Source organism: Clytia hemisphaerica, unplaced genomic scaffold (genome assembly GCF_902728285.1).
Source record: "Clytia hemisphaerica strain Z4C2 unplaced genomic scaffold, Clytia hemisphaerica genome assembly, whole genome shotgun sequence".
NCBI lineage: Eukaryota > Metazoa > Cnidaria > Hydrozoa > Leptothecata > Clytiidae > Clytia > Clytia hemisphaerica.
This window is the reverse complement of record NW_027104383.1, coordinates 1,150,202-1,166,972: the sequence shown is the minus strand read 5'-3', so window position 1 is coordinate 1,166,972 and position 16,771 is coordinate 1,150,202. Positions and strand designations below refer to the sequence as shown.

Here is a 16,771-nt window from a genome sequence, read left to right as displayed (position 1 = left end):
GTTAAAGATTTATCATTCTGGTGTTCAGGGGTGGTGCGACACCCCTGCATAACATGCGCATGCATGGTAAGCTAACCAAAGAGTTATTTGTTGCAAATAAAAAATGGAAGCGGAAGATGTATTGTATGCCTTATTGAATTTTTTTTACTGTAGATAGAGCCTTAAGTAATATGCTCCGCTTATGTTCTTAGCCGAAAAATAATGAGGCCATAACAGACGTTGTGTTAGCAGGTCCGTGAATTTGAGTCTTTGTCTTTAATTTTGTGGAACTAAGAGTTTGCGTACCACGCAACATGCAAACTTTTGCAAAAGTGAGCTCATTGAGGTCGATTTCCATGTTTCCCGGGATTTTGAAGAGATTTTGACCATCAGGAGATTTCTTTTGATAGTTGCTCATTTGGCTTTGTTTTGGTTTTGGCTTGGTTGAACATTGAACATTTCTTTATAAATCAACCCAAGGACTGGAAGCTCGATGTTAACAGGATACACATGAAGGGTACAGACACATCAAAGATCATGCTTCAAGGACGAGGTTGCAGAAAACATTATTTAAGTGTTGGCTTGAAAATTAATGCTAATGGATTCTTTGTTTTTGGAGAACTGAATTCTTAAATTCATAAAAAAATTACATGTACAAACAATATGGCCCTCAAGATTATTGCAATTAATCACAATCTGAATGTTCCACATCATCTAGCATATTGACTGCTTAGAAACTTGATTCTGTATACTAGTTTGCGTAGTTTTAAAATCAGGATGTGTATTAAATTATTTTCATTTGCGTAGCTAGTTGTAACACTTTGCATACAATTAATTCATAATTCATAGAAAAGATTTAATAATTTCAAATATCAAAACAACAAATTTGACAGAAGGTCTTTCTCGCTCTATAGGGTGAATTGCACCAAATTTATATGGTGGTTTTGAAAACAAACTGTCTTCAAATGACCATACAAGTAGATGTGCTAGGTATTAGAACTTGAGTTTTTGTGGATTTGGTACTGTGGCAGAGGGTATCAGTCAGGACTAAGTCATTTTTGATACTTTGTTTCGTCTAATAGCAAACGGGACATCCTGCATGTCCATATGCCTTTTATCCACTCGATTTTAAATTTGACTTTCTAAATTCTTGTCAATTTTATGTAAAAGTATTACTCTATAATGAAAATATATGATTTGAAAATTTCAAGCTATTTTCTTGAACCAAATTTGAGTTATAAATGAAAATGTGTGACGGACGGGACACAATTTTTAGGCTGCAGCCCTGGTCGGGCCTCCTTAGAGCAAACTTTGTTTTTGCATGGTACCCTCCAAATCCAAGATCCGCCCCTGGGTGTTCTACAAGATTTTCTCCTGAAAATACGGTCTTTATACCTGTTTTTACCTCTATGTAAAGTTACAAATGGTTGTAAAGAGTAAAACACAAGTTGTACAGAACTTTTTATCATTTCTAGACGGTGTCAATCGAACAGCTTCGAACAAAAATCCCAATCAAACCAATCAAACGTAATCAAACACGATCGAATAATTGCGATTCGATTGTTGAACGTAATTGAATCTCAATCGAACGGCCGATTCATGGGTAATATTCGATTGTGTTCGATTGCGTTTGAGTAAGGTTAGATTGGTTCCATTAATTGTTGACTATGTTCCATTGGTTCAATTAATTGTCAATTACATTCGATTAATCTTCGATTTCGTTCGATTAAGATTAAGTTTGATGAGTTTGATCGCGTTTAAATTAAATTGGATCACTCCGTTAGAGCTTTTTAGCGTGGGTAGCCGAGCGCTTAAGTATCGTACGAGAGCAAATAAAATCTAAATCAATCAAACGTAATCAAACGTAATCGAACTTAATCGCATACATACAATCGAACTTAATCGAAGCAATCGAACGGCAAATCCTGGGTAATATTTGATTGCAGTTTGATTGCGTTTGACAATCAAATTGTGATTATTCGATTGTGTTCAATTGCGTTCAATTGATTCGGCGAGCGCTTAAGTATCGTACCAGAGCAAATAAAATCTAAATCAATCAAACGTAATCGAACTTAATCGCATACATACAATCGAACTTAATCGAAGCAATCGAACGGCAAATCCTGGGTAATATTTGATTGCAGTTTGATTGCGTTTGACAATCAAATTGTGATTATTCGATTGCGTTCAATTGCGTTCAATTGATTCGGCGTTTGATTCGTTTGATTGACATTGTCTGGTCATTTATTCTTAAAATTTCTGCTTGTTACAATTTTATGTCCCAGAAAAAGGCCAAATTCTGCCTCATATTTTTGAACATGAATTCAATCTCAAAGTAAGCTACAGTTGTATGCCGAATGTTGCCACTAACTATAATTTCCTCTCGTAATAAGAATATTTTGTCTGAGGAAACCCCTGTTGATGAAAAATCCTGTAATTGTTGCAAGAAGAACTCTTGCCCACTTAACGATAAATGCTTAGAAAAACAAGTAATATACCAGTGTACCGTAAAATCCCAAGAGAATGAAGAAGGAGTCAACTACATTGGGCTAACGGAAAATTCTTTTAAAACACGTTGGTATCAACATAACTTCACGTTTCGTCACGAAGACAAGGCAAACTTAACAGAACTGTCAAAATACGTGTGAAGTCTCCAAAATCAAAACACCCCCTTTATGCTCCACTGGAAGATAATCGACCGAGCTCGCCCATACAACAATGGTGGTAAAGTTTGCAATTTATGTTTAACGGAAAAATACCATATCATTAAGTCAAAACAAAAACTAATTAACAAGAGAACTGAACTGATTTCAACCTGCAGACACGTCAATAAATATCTATTAAAAAACTTTAAAAAGGTCCCTCCGGATCCACCATAGCATTTTATTTTACAATTACAAATTAATTTTTAATAGGCACGCATCATTTTTATCACCTTTTAACTTTTTATAATTTTTCAATTTTTTCAATGTTTTAACCTTTGTAGAAAAAGAGAAGTATGTTTTGATTTTATTCACATGTGACGATTGCTAGGAGAGCATGAAACTCAGAGTTATGTACAATTTTTAAATTGTCAAGGAAATATATTATTTAATGGAAGCTCTATCTTTGCTTTTCTCTGGTATTGAGCACTTTACTTATTAAATTCTTCACCAAACAATTAATTGACATGAACATGAATTCATTGATGATTGGGTCACAAAGCTTTGGATTTTTGCCTCCAAAAACTTGGCCTGAACACTCCTAAAACATGCACCAGCCAGGTTCTCTGGTCATGTTTGTTTGGAACTTTTTCAAGTTTAGCTGCCTGTTCATAAACTGACATAGGTTTCACCCACGGAAAGTAAGAACAAAGGAAAAACCTTGTCATATGTGCAGATCCAAACGGGAAATACTTAAAAAGCCTAGGAGATGCAAGGTACTATCGTGAAGTCGGGTAACTTGCATCAGTGTAGGGAAACTTGCACAGCCATCAAATGACTGACCAACCAAAGCAGCAAAATTTCAAAACAATTGAATTACGCAGCTCCGCTCTCCGCTCGCAGATCTATTCTACTACCATTTTGTTTTGATTTAACTTTATATTTTAATGACCAGCCAGGTCATTCATTTGAGCTTGAGGGCTATTCAAGTTTCCCTACACTGGTGCAAGTTACCTGACTTCACGGTAATCATTTTGATTAGGCGCTGTGGTATAGTGGTCATTGACCTTGGTTGCTGCACAGGCAACTGAGGTTCGATTCCCACTCGCAGCGGTTCACTTGGCAAGTGATTGAACCTTTGCCCGGGTCAACCCATGCCATGTGAGGAGAATTGGGTAGTCAGTCCAAGGTGCTGACGGGGCGCTCATTGCCAGACGGTACTAATCGATAAATTCGATTATCGAAGTAATCGATAATGATTGAAGTAATCAAACAACCACTTATCGTTTAACAATCGAATGTCGAGTACCAAAATTTCAAAAAAAATTGTGAGTATGCGATCACTTTCTTAACAACCCTTCAAAGACTCAATAACCATTCGAGTATATACTTTGATTGTTATCGATTTCTTTCAATAACTTTGACAACTTTGATAACCAATTGATTAGCTCGATAACCAATTACTATGATATATCTATGGTTGAAGAAAATGCCATAATCTGGAGTAGAGTGAGTATTCGATCACCGATAAAATTGATTTGTGGTCACTGACCACCTTTGATTATTATTGATCATTATTGATTACTTTGATCACAATATCGAACGTTCGATTAATACCGTCTGATCATTGAAAGCTAATAGAGAAAATAGGCATCTAAGCAAGCCTCTCCTGCAACTCAACCAAATAAAATAGAAATGATGTAGCTGTATAGATAATCCTTTCTGCCTCCATTTCTTCAGTTCTTCTGTTTTAGAGAAAAAAATGGCTACTAATTCACTAACTGTGAATGATGTCACATGTAATTGGTATATTATTGCTATGAAGCTGTAGCTTTGACCCTAACCAATAGACCTTTTTTTAAAGAGGCAGCCATGTCCAGACGATCTCAATCGAACGGAATCGACGATCAAACCAGTTGAACCAAATCGAACGCAATCGACCGATTGAAATTCGATTGTCGAACGCAATCGAATCTCAATCGAACGTCAAAATTCTGGGTAATATTCGATTGGTTCGATTGTTGTTCGACTGGTTCGATCATCGATTTCGTTCGATTGAGATCGTCTGGCTTTATTCTTGTAGCTTTCCAACATCCAAGCTCTCAAACATCACAAGCCAAATGAAATTACTTTCAATTTCCCGTAGAAATTATGCAATGAACAATCCGGGGGTCAATGAATCGACGATCGAACGCAATCTAACGCAATCGAACATCAATCGAACGCAATCGAATATCAATTGAATCTGAAAATTGCAGTAATATTCGATTGAGATTCGATTGCGTTCGACAATCGAATTTCAATCGGTCGATTGCGTTTGATTTGGTTCGACTGGTTTGATTGTCGATTCCGTTCGATTGAGATCGTCTGGCCATGTTGAATAATTATATATGTACTCCAGCATAAAAACAATGATACAGCCATGCATAATTACTGTATCATGCATATTTTAAAAATTATGCATGGCTGTATCATTGTTTTTATGCTGGAGTACATAATTACCGTGAGTGGTCCTAAACCCGATAGCCCTGCCTAATTCCGATCCCCCAAATAGCTGTTATGAAAAAAATTCTATGTTTATAAACATTCCCTCTCCAAGTTGAACGATAAACTATTGCAAGAACTCTCGAAACAAAACATCTAACAAGATGGCTATAATGTCAAGATGCCAATTTATGTTGGTAATTTAAAAAGTGTGAATCGTAAAAAAAATTGCATTTTATGATGCTGTTTTATTGCTGTTGTCATTTATGACATTGTACATATTGCAATAAAAAATTATGTTTTGCATAAGAAGCAATTATTGTTATTTCTATTTGTTTCATTTGGTTCAATATATCAAATCTCTCAGTTTAGTTGACACTTTGGTATCTTCGTTGCGTCACAGCGAAAGGTTTGTTTTTATTTTGGTTTGTATCTTTGAAAGACCCCATCGGATTTAGGCAGGGCTGTCGGATTTAGGACCACTCACGGTATTCAACATGGCTGCCTCTTTAAAAAAACGTCTATACCCCCTGAGAGGCAGAATGACGGAAAAATAACCTGGCCACATGTTAATTTGGATGGGTTTTGTTGTTTATTCTTACCATTATTTACGCTTTCCAGTTTGCCAGTCTTGAAAGGAGGGAAATGTTACGCTGGAGCTGCGCCAACTTAACTGGGAAAAGTTGAAGGCAGCAGATTTCAAACTTCAAATCTACGCCGTGAAGCTTTTTTATTATAATAATAGTGATAATCAAGCCTAAAACTGATACATAATAAAAGGCCTTAAGAATACTTACCATAAACTGGCCATAAGATTTTGTCATCTTCCTTAAAATACAGTCTGACAGTTTTGGTTTAGTTCAGGCTTGATTGACGGCCTGTTGTCCTCTCCCCACCACACTCTGCTGGATTTGTTTATGTTTATGTTTATAACTACCGGAAATATAAATTATGAGTGTAAAACCACGGCTAGCAAAATTTCCTTTGACTGACGAAGAATCAGAAGATAGGATTTTTCTAAGCATTTTTTACTTTTACTATTTCCTATATACTAAAATTATACAACCCGTTTTCATTTGCTCAAAAATCCAAGGTAATAAGCGGCCACTCAAAAGCTTAACTCCCTCTTGGGAGATAAGATATATAACTTTCGGAAAACAGGGCATTCACTGTATCCGAAACGGCAGCCCAGATCAAGCTATAAACTAGCACAAACACAGCACAGACGATCCTGATCATTGATCATTTTTGTAGGAAAGCAGCAGATTAGGTAAGTCTTCAGTATCTGTTTCTTTTTCTACATTCGTTCATCTAAAATTCTATGTATCTAAGTACTAAGAGATACATTCACTTCCAGCAATTTGGTAAATTGTAAATTGCCGATGGCCGAACGTTAAACATACATTTAAAAACATTGATCCATGTGATTTTTAAACCAGTCAGGGCACAGGCAGATTCTAAGCATGTTCAAAGTTCACAATAACAAAGTTCACGATTTTCTTTTTATTACGGGAAATCAACCAAGTGAGAACAAGTCAACTAAAAATAAAAATTAAAACTCTACGAAATTGTTAACTCTCGCCGGACTTAACAAACACCGGACACGCGAAAGTCTGGTGTAAAATGAGAATTTTTTTCCAGCGGACAATCTTTACACCGGACTTAAGGAAGTTGGATGTCCGGTGTCAGAGAAGGATATTTTTTTCCACCGGACAATCAAAACACCGCATATGACCAGTCCGGTGTGCGTCCGGTGTTTCTTAATTTTTTGTTTCATAAATGTCCGGCGTCCAAAATTCCCTGTATGCAACATCGGACTGACACCGGACTTATTGTGGTCCGGTGTAGCGAAAGGATACTTTTTGCCACCAGACAAATACACCGGACAGTCCGGTGCGTTGGCGCAGGGTCCTCATACTTTTTTTTTTTTTTCTATTATGGTTGAGTTACAGGGGGCTCTGGGAGCCCATTCTCGCAACTATAGATGCTTTGAGTAAGCATCCCGTCAGCATACATACCCGTTCAGTTCGCATCTCGGACTTCGATGAGTAAAGAGCTCTAAAGATTTTTTGGCGCTCACACCATCTTGAACATTCAACATGTCGATTACAACAAGAAATCAACAAAACCAACAAGAAAAAGAATTTATGAAAGAAAACTTTAACAAAATAAATGAAAAACTAGACAAATTAACACTAGATGAACTCAACATCCAAAAAGATATAACCGAACTAAAAAATGTTATCATAAAAAACTTGGTCGAGTCAAACAAAAAATTGCAAAAAACTGTTGAAAATCTAAAAAATAAAGTGAACAAGCTAGAACAACGTGAGAAGGAACAAACAATAAACATAGAAAAGCAAAATCAATATGGAAGGCGAAATAATGTGGAAGTCAGTGGCATATGCAATGATGTAAGAGATGAAGAACTGGAAGATAAAGTAATTAAGATTTTGGAAAAGATTGATGTGAAAGTAACGAAGAACGATATAGAGGCATGCCACAGACTTCCACCAACAAGAAACAACAAAACAAAAAGAACAATTGTCAGGTTTGTGAACAGAAAAAACTCAGAAAAATGTTTAAAAAACAAAAAGAAACTTGGAAATGTCAACTTTAATGAACTTGAACTACCGGACTTGCCAATCTATATCAGTGAAAATCTCAACGACCACTTTAGAGAACTTTCTTGGATGTGTCGTTCGTTAAAAAGAGAAAACCTTATCTTTTCCTACAAGTTTCAAAATGAATCCTTGGTTGTCACAGCCAAGGAAAACAGCAATGCCAAAATCAAAGTTTCGCATAAGGACCATCTACTAAAATATTACAACAATTTCTTCAACCCAGATAATAACATTGAAACTACTGAGTAGCTTATTTCATATTTTTTGCATGTCTTCGGGTCTTCGAACAATTTTCTTACTTCTCCGCCATATTAGTTTACAATTTTTTTCATAACAAATCAGTTGCTAAGCACTTTTGTCCAATACGATTTTTCAAGATGGTGTGCTAGCTATGGTCTGTACACTCGTGTGTTTTTCTCATTCAAAGACAGTGGTGCTTTTTCAAATTCCGTGGTTTTTTGCTTTCCTGTCAGAGGTTTGTTCTTTTTTCTTCTTTAAAAATCTAGATTATTTTATTTTATACCTATTTGTGTCAGTTTTGTTTGTATAAGTTTCTTCCATCCCTTTTATTCTCTGCCTGACCTGTGCTGTGTGTCCCGAGTGTGTCTGTTTTTTAGAATCTATGCCTGAAATATTCCCTTGCTCAGTTTGTACTAAGAATGTCAGTGAAAAATGTAACTCAATCCAATGTGATATTTGTGACCACTGGATCCACCAAAGAAAATGCTCTGGTCTCACGTTAAAACAATTTGAAGTCCTTTCCCTTTCTGGGACCTGGTTTTGTCCGAATTGCATCAATTACTCCCTTCCTTTTCCTGTTGAATTAAACATTAATAATTCTAATGGTGATGCTCCTGGTGACATGAGTGATAAACTTCGATCCTTAATATCTGATCTCAACAAGGTCGTCACTAGCCTTAGTGACGAAATTGATGATGAGCTTGAATTTCAGTTTCAAGCTCATAGCTGTAGTTATGTTGACTGCGATGAATTCAAATCGCTTGCAGCCAACACTCCATCTAAATTTTCTGCCTTTCACCTGAACATTGCTTCACTTTCAAAACATTTTGACGACCTTGAAGATTTGCTTGCCCTCCTCAATTCTAAATTTAGTGTCATAGGGATTTCAGAAACCAAAAGCCTTGTTGACACCGAAACAGAAAGTCCTCTCGAAAAAAAAGAGGACTTTGCTATACCAGGTTACGAAAAGTTTTTTACACCAACTGAATCTTCTAAAGGTGGAGTAGCCTTATATATTTCACACTCTTTCTCTTACAAACCTAGGACAGACCTAGACCAAGTTTGCTATTCTTCATGTAGTCTTGAATCATGCTTTGCTGAAATTATCCTACCAAACAGTACCAATATCATTGTTGGTACTATATATCGCCATCCAAAAATGGTTGGCTTCAATCAAGATTTTCTAAAACCTCTGCTTAGTAAAATTTCTTCTGAGAAAAAGCAACTCCTCCTTCTTGGAGACTTCAATCTTAATCTTTTAAAATGCGAGGATGATTCAGAAATAATGTCCTTCATGGATATCCTCGATTCTAATCTTATACTTCCACAGATCCTTTTACCAACAAGAATAACTGAGGACTCAAGGACTCTCATTGATAATATTATTTCTAGCCCATCTGATAATGGAACTGTATCTGGCAACATATGCTTTTCCATATCAGATCATCTCCCCCAGTTTTGTCTCTTTCCATCATTTGAAGGTAAGTTTCCCGGTGAAGATAATACTTTTTTTCAGCAAGACTGGTCTCGTTTCAACCGAGAAGAATTTATTCTGGATTTTCTTGAAGTTGATTGGGACACCCTTTTTTTGAGATTTGGTCATAATCCAGACTCCTGTTTCAATATTTTTAATGACAGAATGAAAGTACTTGTAGAGAGACATCTAAACATCAAAAACAAAACCATGGATAACGCCAGGAATTTTGAAGTCAATCAAAAAACGTGACCACTACCAAACAAAACACGCTAAGGCTAAAACTAAGGAGTCCAAAGATCGACTCTATGAATTATATCGTAGGTATCGAAATATGATAGTCACTTTGACTAGACGTAGTAAAAAAAACCACTACATCAGATATTTTGATTTCCATTCTAAAAACTCTAGAAAAGTCTGGTCTGGTGTTCGCGATATAATCTCAACAAGGGCTAACTCAGAATCACCCATTTCAATCATCACAGGTGACTCTTTGACATCAGATCCTGAGAAAGTAGCCAATTCCTTCAATGATTTTTTCACTACTATAGCTGATTCTATTCGTGAAAAAATGCCGCCTTCTTACAATCACTTCAGCAGTTTCATGAAAGATCCAAATCTGCATTCCATCCTCTTAGCACCAACCACTAATCAAGAAATTGCGAAGGTGATTGGCTCTTTCTCAATAAATAAAGCAAGTGGTCCTCATAGTATTCCTATAAAAATCCTTAAACTTTTAAGACTTGATATTTCTGTGCCAATATCGGCGCTGATAAACTACTCCTTTCTCAGTGGTATTTTTCCCTCTACTCTCAAAATATCCAAAGTTGTGCCTGTCTTCAAACACAAAGGTTCTCCCCTTGAAGTCTCTAATTATAGGCCAATTTCACTTTTATCTAACATTGAAAAAATTTTTGAGAAAGTGATGTACTCACGTCTTTCTGATTTTCTTGAAAACCATAATCAAATCTACTCTCGACAATTTGGTTTTCGTAAGGCTCACTCTACTGAGCATACACTCATTAATATTGTCGAACGTATCCGAAACTATCTTGACAATGGTGGGTTTGCCTGTGGTGTATTTGTCGATCTACAAAAGGCTTTCGACACAGTTGATCACGAAATCTTACTTGAAAAACTCGATCACTACGGAGTCAGAGGCATTGTTAATGACTGGTTCCGATCTTACCTCACTAACCGCTCCCAGTATGTTTCTCTTTCAGGCTCAAATTCCCTTTTAAAATCTATTAATCATGGAGTTCCTCAGGGTTCAGTCTTGGGTCCTCTGCTGTTCTTGTTGTATATAAACGATCTTCACCGCTGTATAAGAACCTCTGAAACATATCATTTTGCTGATGATACTCATTTACTAAATTTTTCAAAAACTGTATGGAGTCTTTGTGGGAGGGTTAATGCTGATCTCAGAGTTTTAGTCAGCTGGCTTAATGCCAACAAAATTTCTTTGAATGCTAGCAAAACTGAGTTTGTTATTTTTCGTTCCCCTTGGAGACAGATGGACTGTATTCCAAGAATTAAGCTTTGCGGGAAAATTCTATCACCAAGTAAGAGTGTGAAGTATTTGGGTGTTCACCTTGACAATCATCTAAACTGGAAGGTTCATACTTCTTTCGTTGCTGCTACATTGAGAAGGGCAAATGGGGCAATATCCAAACTTCGTCACTATGTTCCAATTCACATCCTTCTAAACATTTATCATGCAATTTTTGCTTCTCATGTTCGCTATGCTAGTCAACTCTGGGGACTGTGTGACAATACTGTCACACATAGAATTCTTACTCTTCAAAACACTGCACTAAGACTCATGACCTTTAGTGAACCAAGAACTTCTGCCACTCCCCTGTTTGCTGAACTTAAATTACTCAAAATCTTTGATCAGGTGAAAGTAATGAATATCTTATTTATTCAAAAATACCTCCAGGGTAATCTTCCATCTGATGTCCTATCAACACTTAATTTTGATGAAATTGATCACAAAACTGGCACCAGGGGCAAAGCTATTAAACTACTAAAACTTTCAACGGTCAAAACCACAAATTTTGGACTTAACTCTTTCTCTCGTCTTTCGTCAAAACAATGGAATGAGTTACTAATAAATCATCCTGACACTGATTTTCACAACCTTGATACTGATGAACTAAAATCTTTAGCTACAAAATTCTATTTAGACAAATACAAAGCTGAAAACGAATAATCTTTGTGTGTGTGTGTGTGTGTGTGTGTGTGTGTGTGCGTAATTGTGTGTGCATGAGCTTAGTGTGTTTTCCCAGGGTGGGAGGGGGTGGGTCGTGTAACAGGAAGAACTTATAGATAAAACTACTCAAAGAAATTTTCATAAAATAAAAGTAAAAATATTTCTTATATTCATTATTTTGTGTCACTATTAATATTATGATAATCGTTTATTCATTTGTTCTTTAGTTCTGTAATAATTTTTCAGTTTCTTCTAGGTTCCCCATTGTATTAGAGAAATCTATTTTTTTTTTGTAAGGGGTTATCCTGCTGTGTTGCAGCGAAAATATATTCAATTCAATTCAATTCAATTCAGCACCTTGAACTGACTACCCAATTCCCCTCACATGGCATGGGTTGACCCGGGCGAAGGTTTGTTCACTTGCCAAGTGAACCGTTGTGAGTGGGAATCGAACCTTGGTCGCCTGTACAGGAATCAAGGTTGATGTCCACTATACCACAACGACAATAAAATGACATAGGGTATATACTTTTTAACAACTTTTTTCTACAACGTAAAGATGATGCACAAATCAAAGTACAGTAACTGACAGAAGAGGTATTGGCGAAATTTTCCAGGGAATCTTTTCATTGATTTTCCTAGGGGGTTTCAAGCATTTTTAGGATTTCCAAGGGGGCTATTTCAGGTTTCCAGTGGGTTATTAAAAGATCTGATGGTATGATGGCTTCTTCATAAAAGCGAAAGACACAAATATATTTTTCGTATTCGGCATGCGGGAATAGTGTCAAGACCTGCATGCATCCTAGTAGGGTTGGGTATGGGTGTGTTTTGGGTGTGGTTGGGTGTGATTGGATATCAAATTGGCTAAGATTTGGTTTATTATCAGTTAGGGTTAGGGTTGTAGCTCTCAAAACAATCACTCTTTTGTGATTTTCTCTCATTTTAGTCTAGTCTAGTCTGTAGTTTATACAATACAATATAAATAGCCCTCAGAAAAACTCTCCTGGCATGAATCTGTGGCGCAGTTGTTAGAGCGTTGGGTTTCTGATCATTGGAACTTTGCATTTAGAAAGTTAGTGGAAGTACTTTGATTTGTGAAGCGTCTTTACGTCACATGGAACAAAAGAAAATAGCAAAAGAACAAAGGAATTACCCATAGCTACCATTTCGTCAAACATGGGGAATTGTGATTTAACGGAAATGGAAATCCTTATATTCATTGAATAAAGCATCTACTGAAAATTTCATTCTTCCCCATTAATGCAAAAATGAAAAACAAAGAAGCTTTCCTTTTCTGATTGTCTTTTTAATCTGCCATGAAGTGTTATAAAATTCCTTATAGAAGGACACATTCTCCTATGAAGAGTCTTAAAATAATGACATAGAAAAAAGTTGTTAAAAAGTATGTCATTTTATGTTAACAATTTCGTAAACTACGTCACAACCTCAGAGCGCTGACTTTTGGTTTCTTTAATAAAAAGAACGTCGTTATTGTGAACTTTGAACATGCTTAAAATCAAGGTACTTCCACTAACTGTTTCTATTTGGTTGAGTTGCAGGAGGCTGTTAGTGGGTTTAAATCTCCACCGGTGGCAATTTTTGGAAAATCATTCAAACAGTTGAAAACATAGAGAATAACTCGCGAAGTTCCAAAAAGTCAGAAAAACTACAAACTAGAGACAAGTATGAAAAGTACGAAATAAGTCAAGATGTGTCTTTCACAATTGTGAAGAAGCCACGGCCATCTCAGATAGATACTTAGGTTTCCATGGGTTCTGTCTCCTATGACTGGTATATACCTACATATCGAAAATTTGATTGATATTCACTTGCCTCCATATGAATTGTAAGTCTGTTTACCTCCAAATTAAGCGCAATTGCCCGCCCACATCAGTCCGCCCATACAAAATCAAAACATTGAAATGCGTCTATAATAAATTCGATTATCAAAGTAATCAATAGTGATTTGAAGAAATTAAATTTCGAGTACCAAAATTTCAAAAAACTTGTGAGTATTCGATCACTTTCTTAACAATCCTTTGCATTCAAAGACTCCATAATCGTTTGAGTAATTTTTATTGTCATTAATAACTTTCAATAACCGAGATAACTTTGATAACCAATTGATTACCAATTGATTACTTTTCTCAACTTCAGTTGAGCTAGAATCTGACAATCTGACAATGTATACGTCTGTCTGAAAACTTTGGGGCAGGCTGGAGACTTAAAAAATGGTTGGATTTGGCTGAAATTTAGCACACTTGTTCCTTCAGGTTCCTTGGGTGAATATCTGGGGGTGTTTTTTTTCATTTTTTGAAAATTTTCATTTTTAAGGGCATGGTCACGAGTTTTTGATAAAACGAGGCTAAAACTTTTGGGCAGCCTGGAGACATCAAAAATGGTCAGATTCAGCTGAAATTTGGCACACTTGATCCTTGGGCGAATCCCTGGGCAAATCCCTGGGCAAATCCCTGAGGGTGTTTTTTTCATTTTTTGAAAATTTTCATTATTAAGGGCGTGATCACGAGTTTTAACCAAAACAAGGCTAAAACTTTGAGGCAGGCTGGAGACTTCAAAAATGGTCCAAATTGGTTGAAATTGAAATATAGTAAGTATAAGCAGACTGTGTCTTTAATTGGCTGTAAAAAGTTTCTGCATCGGTAGAATTTCTCCAACTTTTAAAAATGATAGAACAAACCTATTTAAACAAAATTAACCAGCGCATTTTTATCTTTCTCATTCTTCATCTTCAATGAAGTACTCCAGTCATCGAAATAAGGGATAGAAAGTGCATCGCAATTTTTTGATAAGCATGATTTTGTATCCTAAAATGGATCAATTTTCAATTTTTAGCTTGTAAGTAATCCAAAAACGCATCACGAATTGCGAATTGCGAAATGCGATACGCTAATTCGATCCCTGTACTCAAATTCGAATAGAATTAAGCACATAAGATATTCTTAAAGCCATGAAATATCGTTCACGCTTTCACTACGGTGGAGTGCGTGACGTAACTCCAGCAGCAATAAACTCGCCTTTTGTTGGCTGATCATATTGGGCGTTACCACCCACAAAGCCAGCAGGCACTTTTTTCTTTCCGCAACTCGGTCCACAATTTTAAATGAGTTAACAATAGATTCAAAACAGCGCCCTCATTTAGGAAGATGATTTGTTTTGATCTCAGGGTTTGGAAAGTAGTAATGTTTTCAATTATTTTCTATGGAAAATGATAAGAAACTTAAGTTTACAAGTGTCATTTGATTTTTGCTGGCTGATAGAATGGCAGAATCCTGGATGGCTTCCCTAACTGATCTAAACTTTAAAGATGCATTCCTATATTTTTTTACAAAAAAATCCAAAAAGAAATTAGATTCAAATCTGATTTAATCAATTTTTTCAATTTAGAAATCTTATGGCACCAACAAAGAGGAATAGATCAGCTCTTAAGACCTGGTTGGACCCGGTAGCAATATTCAATTTTTTGCAAGACCTGATTTTTCAATACAAAAATTTTTGGGTTGTTGCTTTGAGTTTGTTGCTCGCTGAAATTGTTGTTAATGTGGCAGTAATATGGAAGATTCCTTACACTGAGATTGATTGGAAAGCTTACATGGATGAAGTTGAAGGGTTCTTGAATGGAACACTTGATTACACTAAACTTGAAGGTGGAACTGGCCCACTTGTGTACCCAGCAGGATTTGTTTACATTTTCTCTGGGCTATATTATTTGACAGACCATGGAGAGAATATTAAACTCGGTCAATATTTCTTTTGTGGCTTATACTTGGTGTTCATCTCCGTCATATTTTACATTCATTATAAAAGCCAAAGAGTCCCCCCATATGCAATGTTCTTTTTATGTTGTGCTTCCTATCGTATTCATTCAATTTTTGTTTTGCGGCTATTCAATGATCCAATTGCTATGTTATTATTTTATATTGCTCTGATTTATTTCATCAACCAAAAGTGGACTACTGGCTGCATTTTGTTCAGCTTGGCTGTTTCTGTCAAAATGAATGTACTGCTGTTTGCTCCAGGGCTTGCTGTATTAATGTTGTACCAGCTTGGAATGGTAAAGATGCTCGCCAATATAATAATTTGTGGTTTAATTCAGTTAGCTCTAGGATTACCATTTCTCCTTGATAATGCTGTTGGATATATGGCACGTTCTTTTAATTTGGGACGCCAGTTCTTTTATAAATGGACAGTGAATTGGAGATTAATCCCTGAATGGTTGTTTCTTTCCCGTTGGTTTCACTTAACCCTCTTGATTCTCCACCTCAGCCTTCTGTTTTATTTCATGTTCAAAAGATGGCCACAACCTGGAAATGGATGGATCAATAAAGTCCTTCAGATATTTCAGTCTGATAACAAAGCAGCTGAATCCAAATTATCTACAAATGACATCATCTACGTTTTATTCACCTCAAATTTTATTGGTATGATGTGCTCCCGCTCTCTTCATTATCAATTCTATGTATGGTATTTTCACACTCTACCTTTTATCCTTTGGAGTATCAGGATGCCGTCAGCTTTACGCTTATTGATCCTGGGTGTGATTGAGATGTGTTGGAACACATACCCATCTACAGTGATCTCATCAAGTATGCTGCATGCAGCCCACCTACTAATATTACTTGGCTTGATCTTCAGAGGAACTGAAGATATATCGAAATCTCAAAAATCAAAGTAGTTTTTATCACGTTTTTATATATAGTATTTTATAGTGGATTTTTGATTGATTTATCTATTATTTCTCGGTAGGCGATTTCACTTTTACGTATCTACAAGGCAAGTTTTTCTTAGGACTGTCAATCAAAACAATTTTTTTCCGAATCGATAAGAAAATGTATTTTTTCTCTTAACGCTGGTCATAATCTTTGCTGAGGTTTTTTCTTTTTAGACACTGAAATATATATTTATAGGAACATAGTTCAGAAATGAACTTTATAGGAACATATTTCTGGAAGAAAATTTTGCAAGAAAAATTTATTGTATTATATCTTATTTCATCTAATCTTTTCTCTTTTCCACACTTGATAGATTTATCTGCGAATCTATCTACTTCCAAAGCCCGGATTGTGTAATGATTATCTTAATACTTAGCTCAATAAGA

The 16,771-nt window shown here is 36.0% G+C and overlaps 2 protein-coding genes across 4 annotated transcripts in view; one reads left to right on the top strand and one right to left on the bottom strand.

Annotated features, from left to right (window-relative positions):
- The window catches only part of LOC136819204 (anoctamin-4-like), a 40,241-nt gene that overhangs the window by 22,972 nt on the left and 498 nt on the right, over positions 1-16,771 (bottom strand). Inside the window, exon 1 of one of the 3 annotated variants that reach the window (XM_067075422.1) lies at positions 5,903-6,009. The exons of 1 other annotated variant lie outside the window; for it this stretch is intronic. The gene's annotated coding sequence lies outside the window, so the exon portion shown is untranslated. Of the gene's footprint in view, positions 1-5,902; positions 6,010-16,771 lie in introns of those variants that run through there. One more of the 3 variants, XM_067075418.1, reaches the window with a different exon arrangement.
- Positions 6,287-16,445, top strand: LOC136819206 (dol-P-Man:Man(5)GlcNAc(2)-PP-Dol alpha-1,3-mannosyltransferase-like). The gene is made up of 2 exons (XM_067075424.1): positions 6,287-6,375; positions 15,061-16,445. The coding sequence occupies exon 2, from the start codon at positions 15,068-15,070 to the stop codon at positions 16,346-16,348; it is 1,281 nt and encodes a 426-aa protein (XP_066931525.1). The 5' UTR covers positions 6,287-6,375; positions 15,061-15,067; the 3' UTR covers positions 16,349-16,445.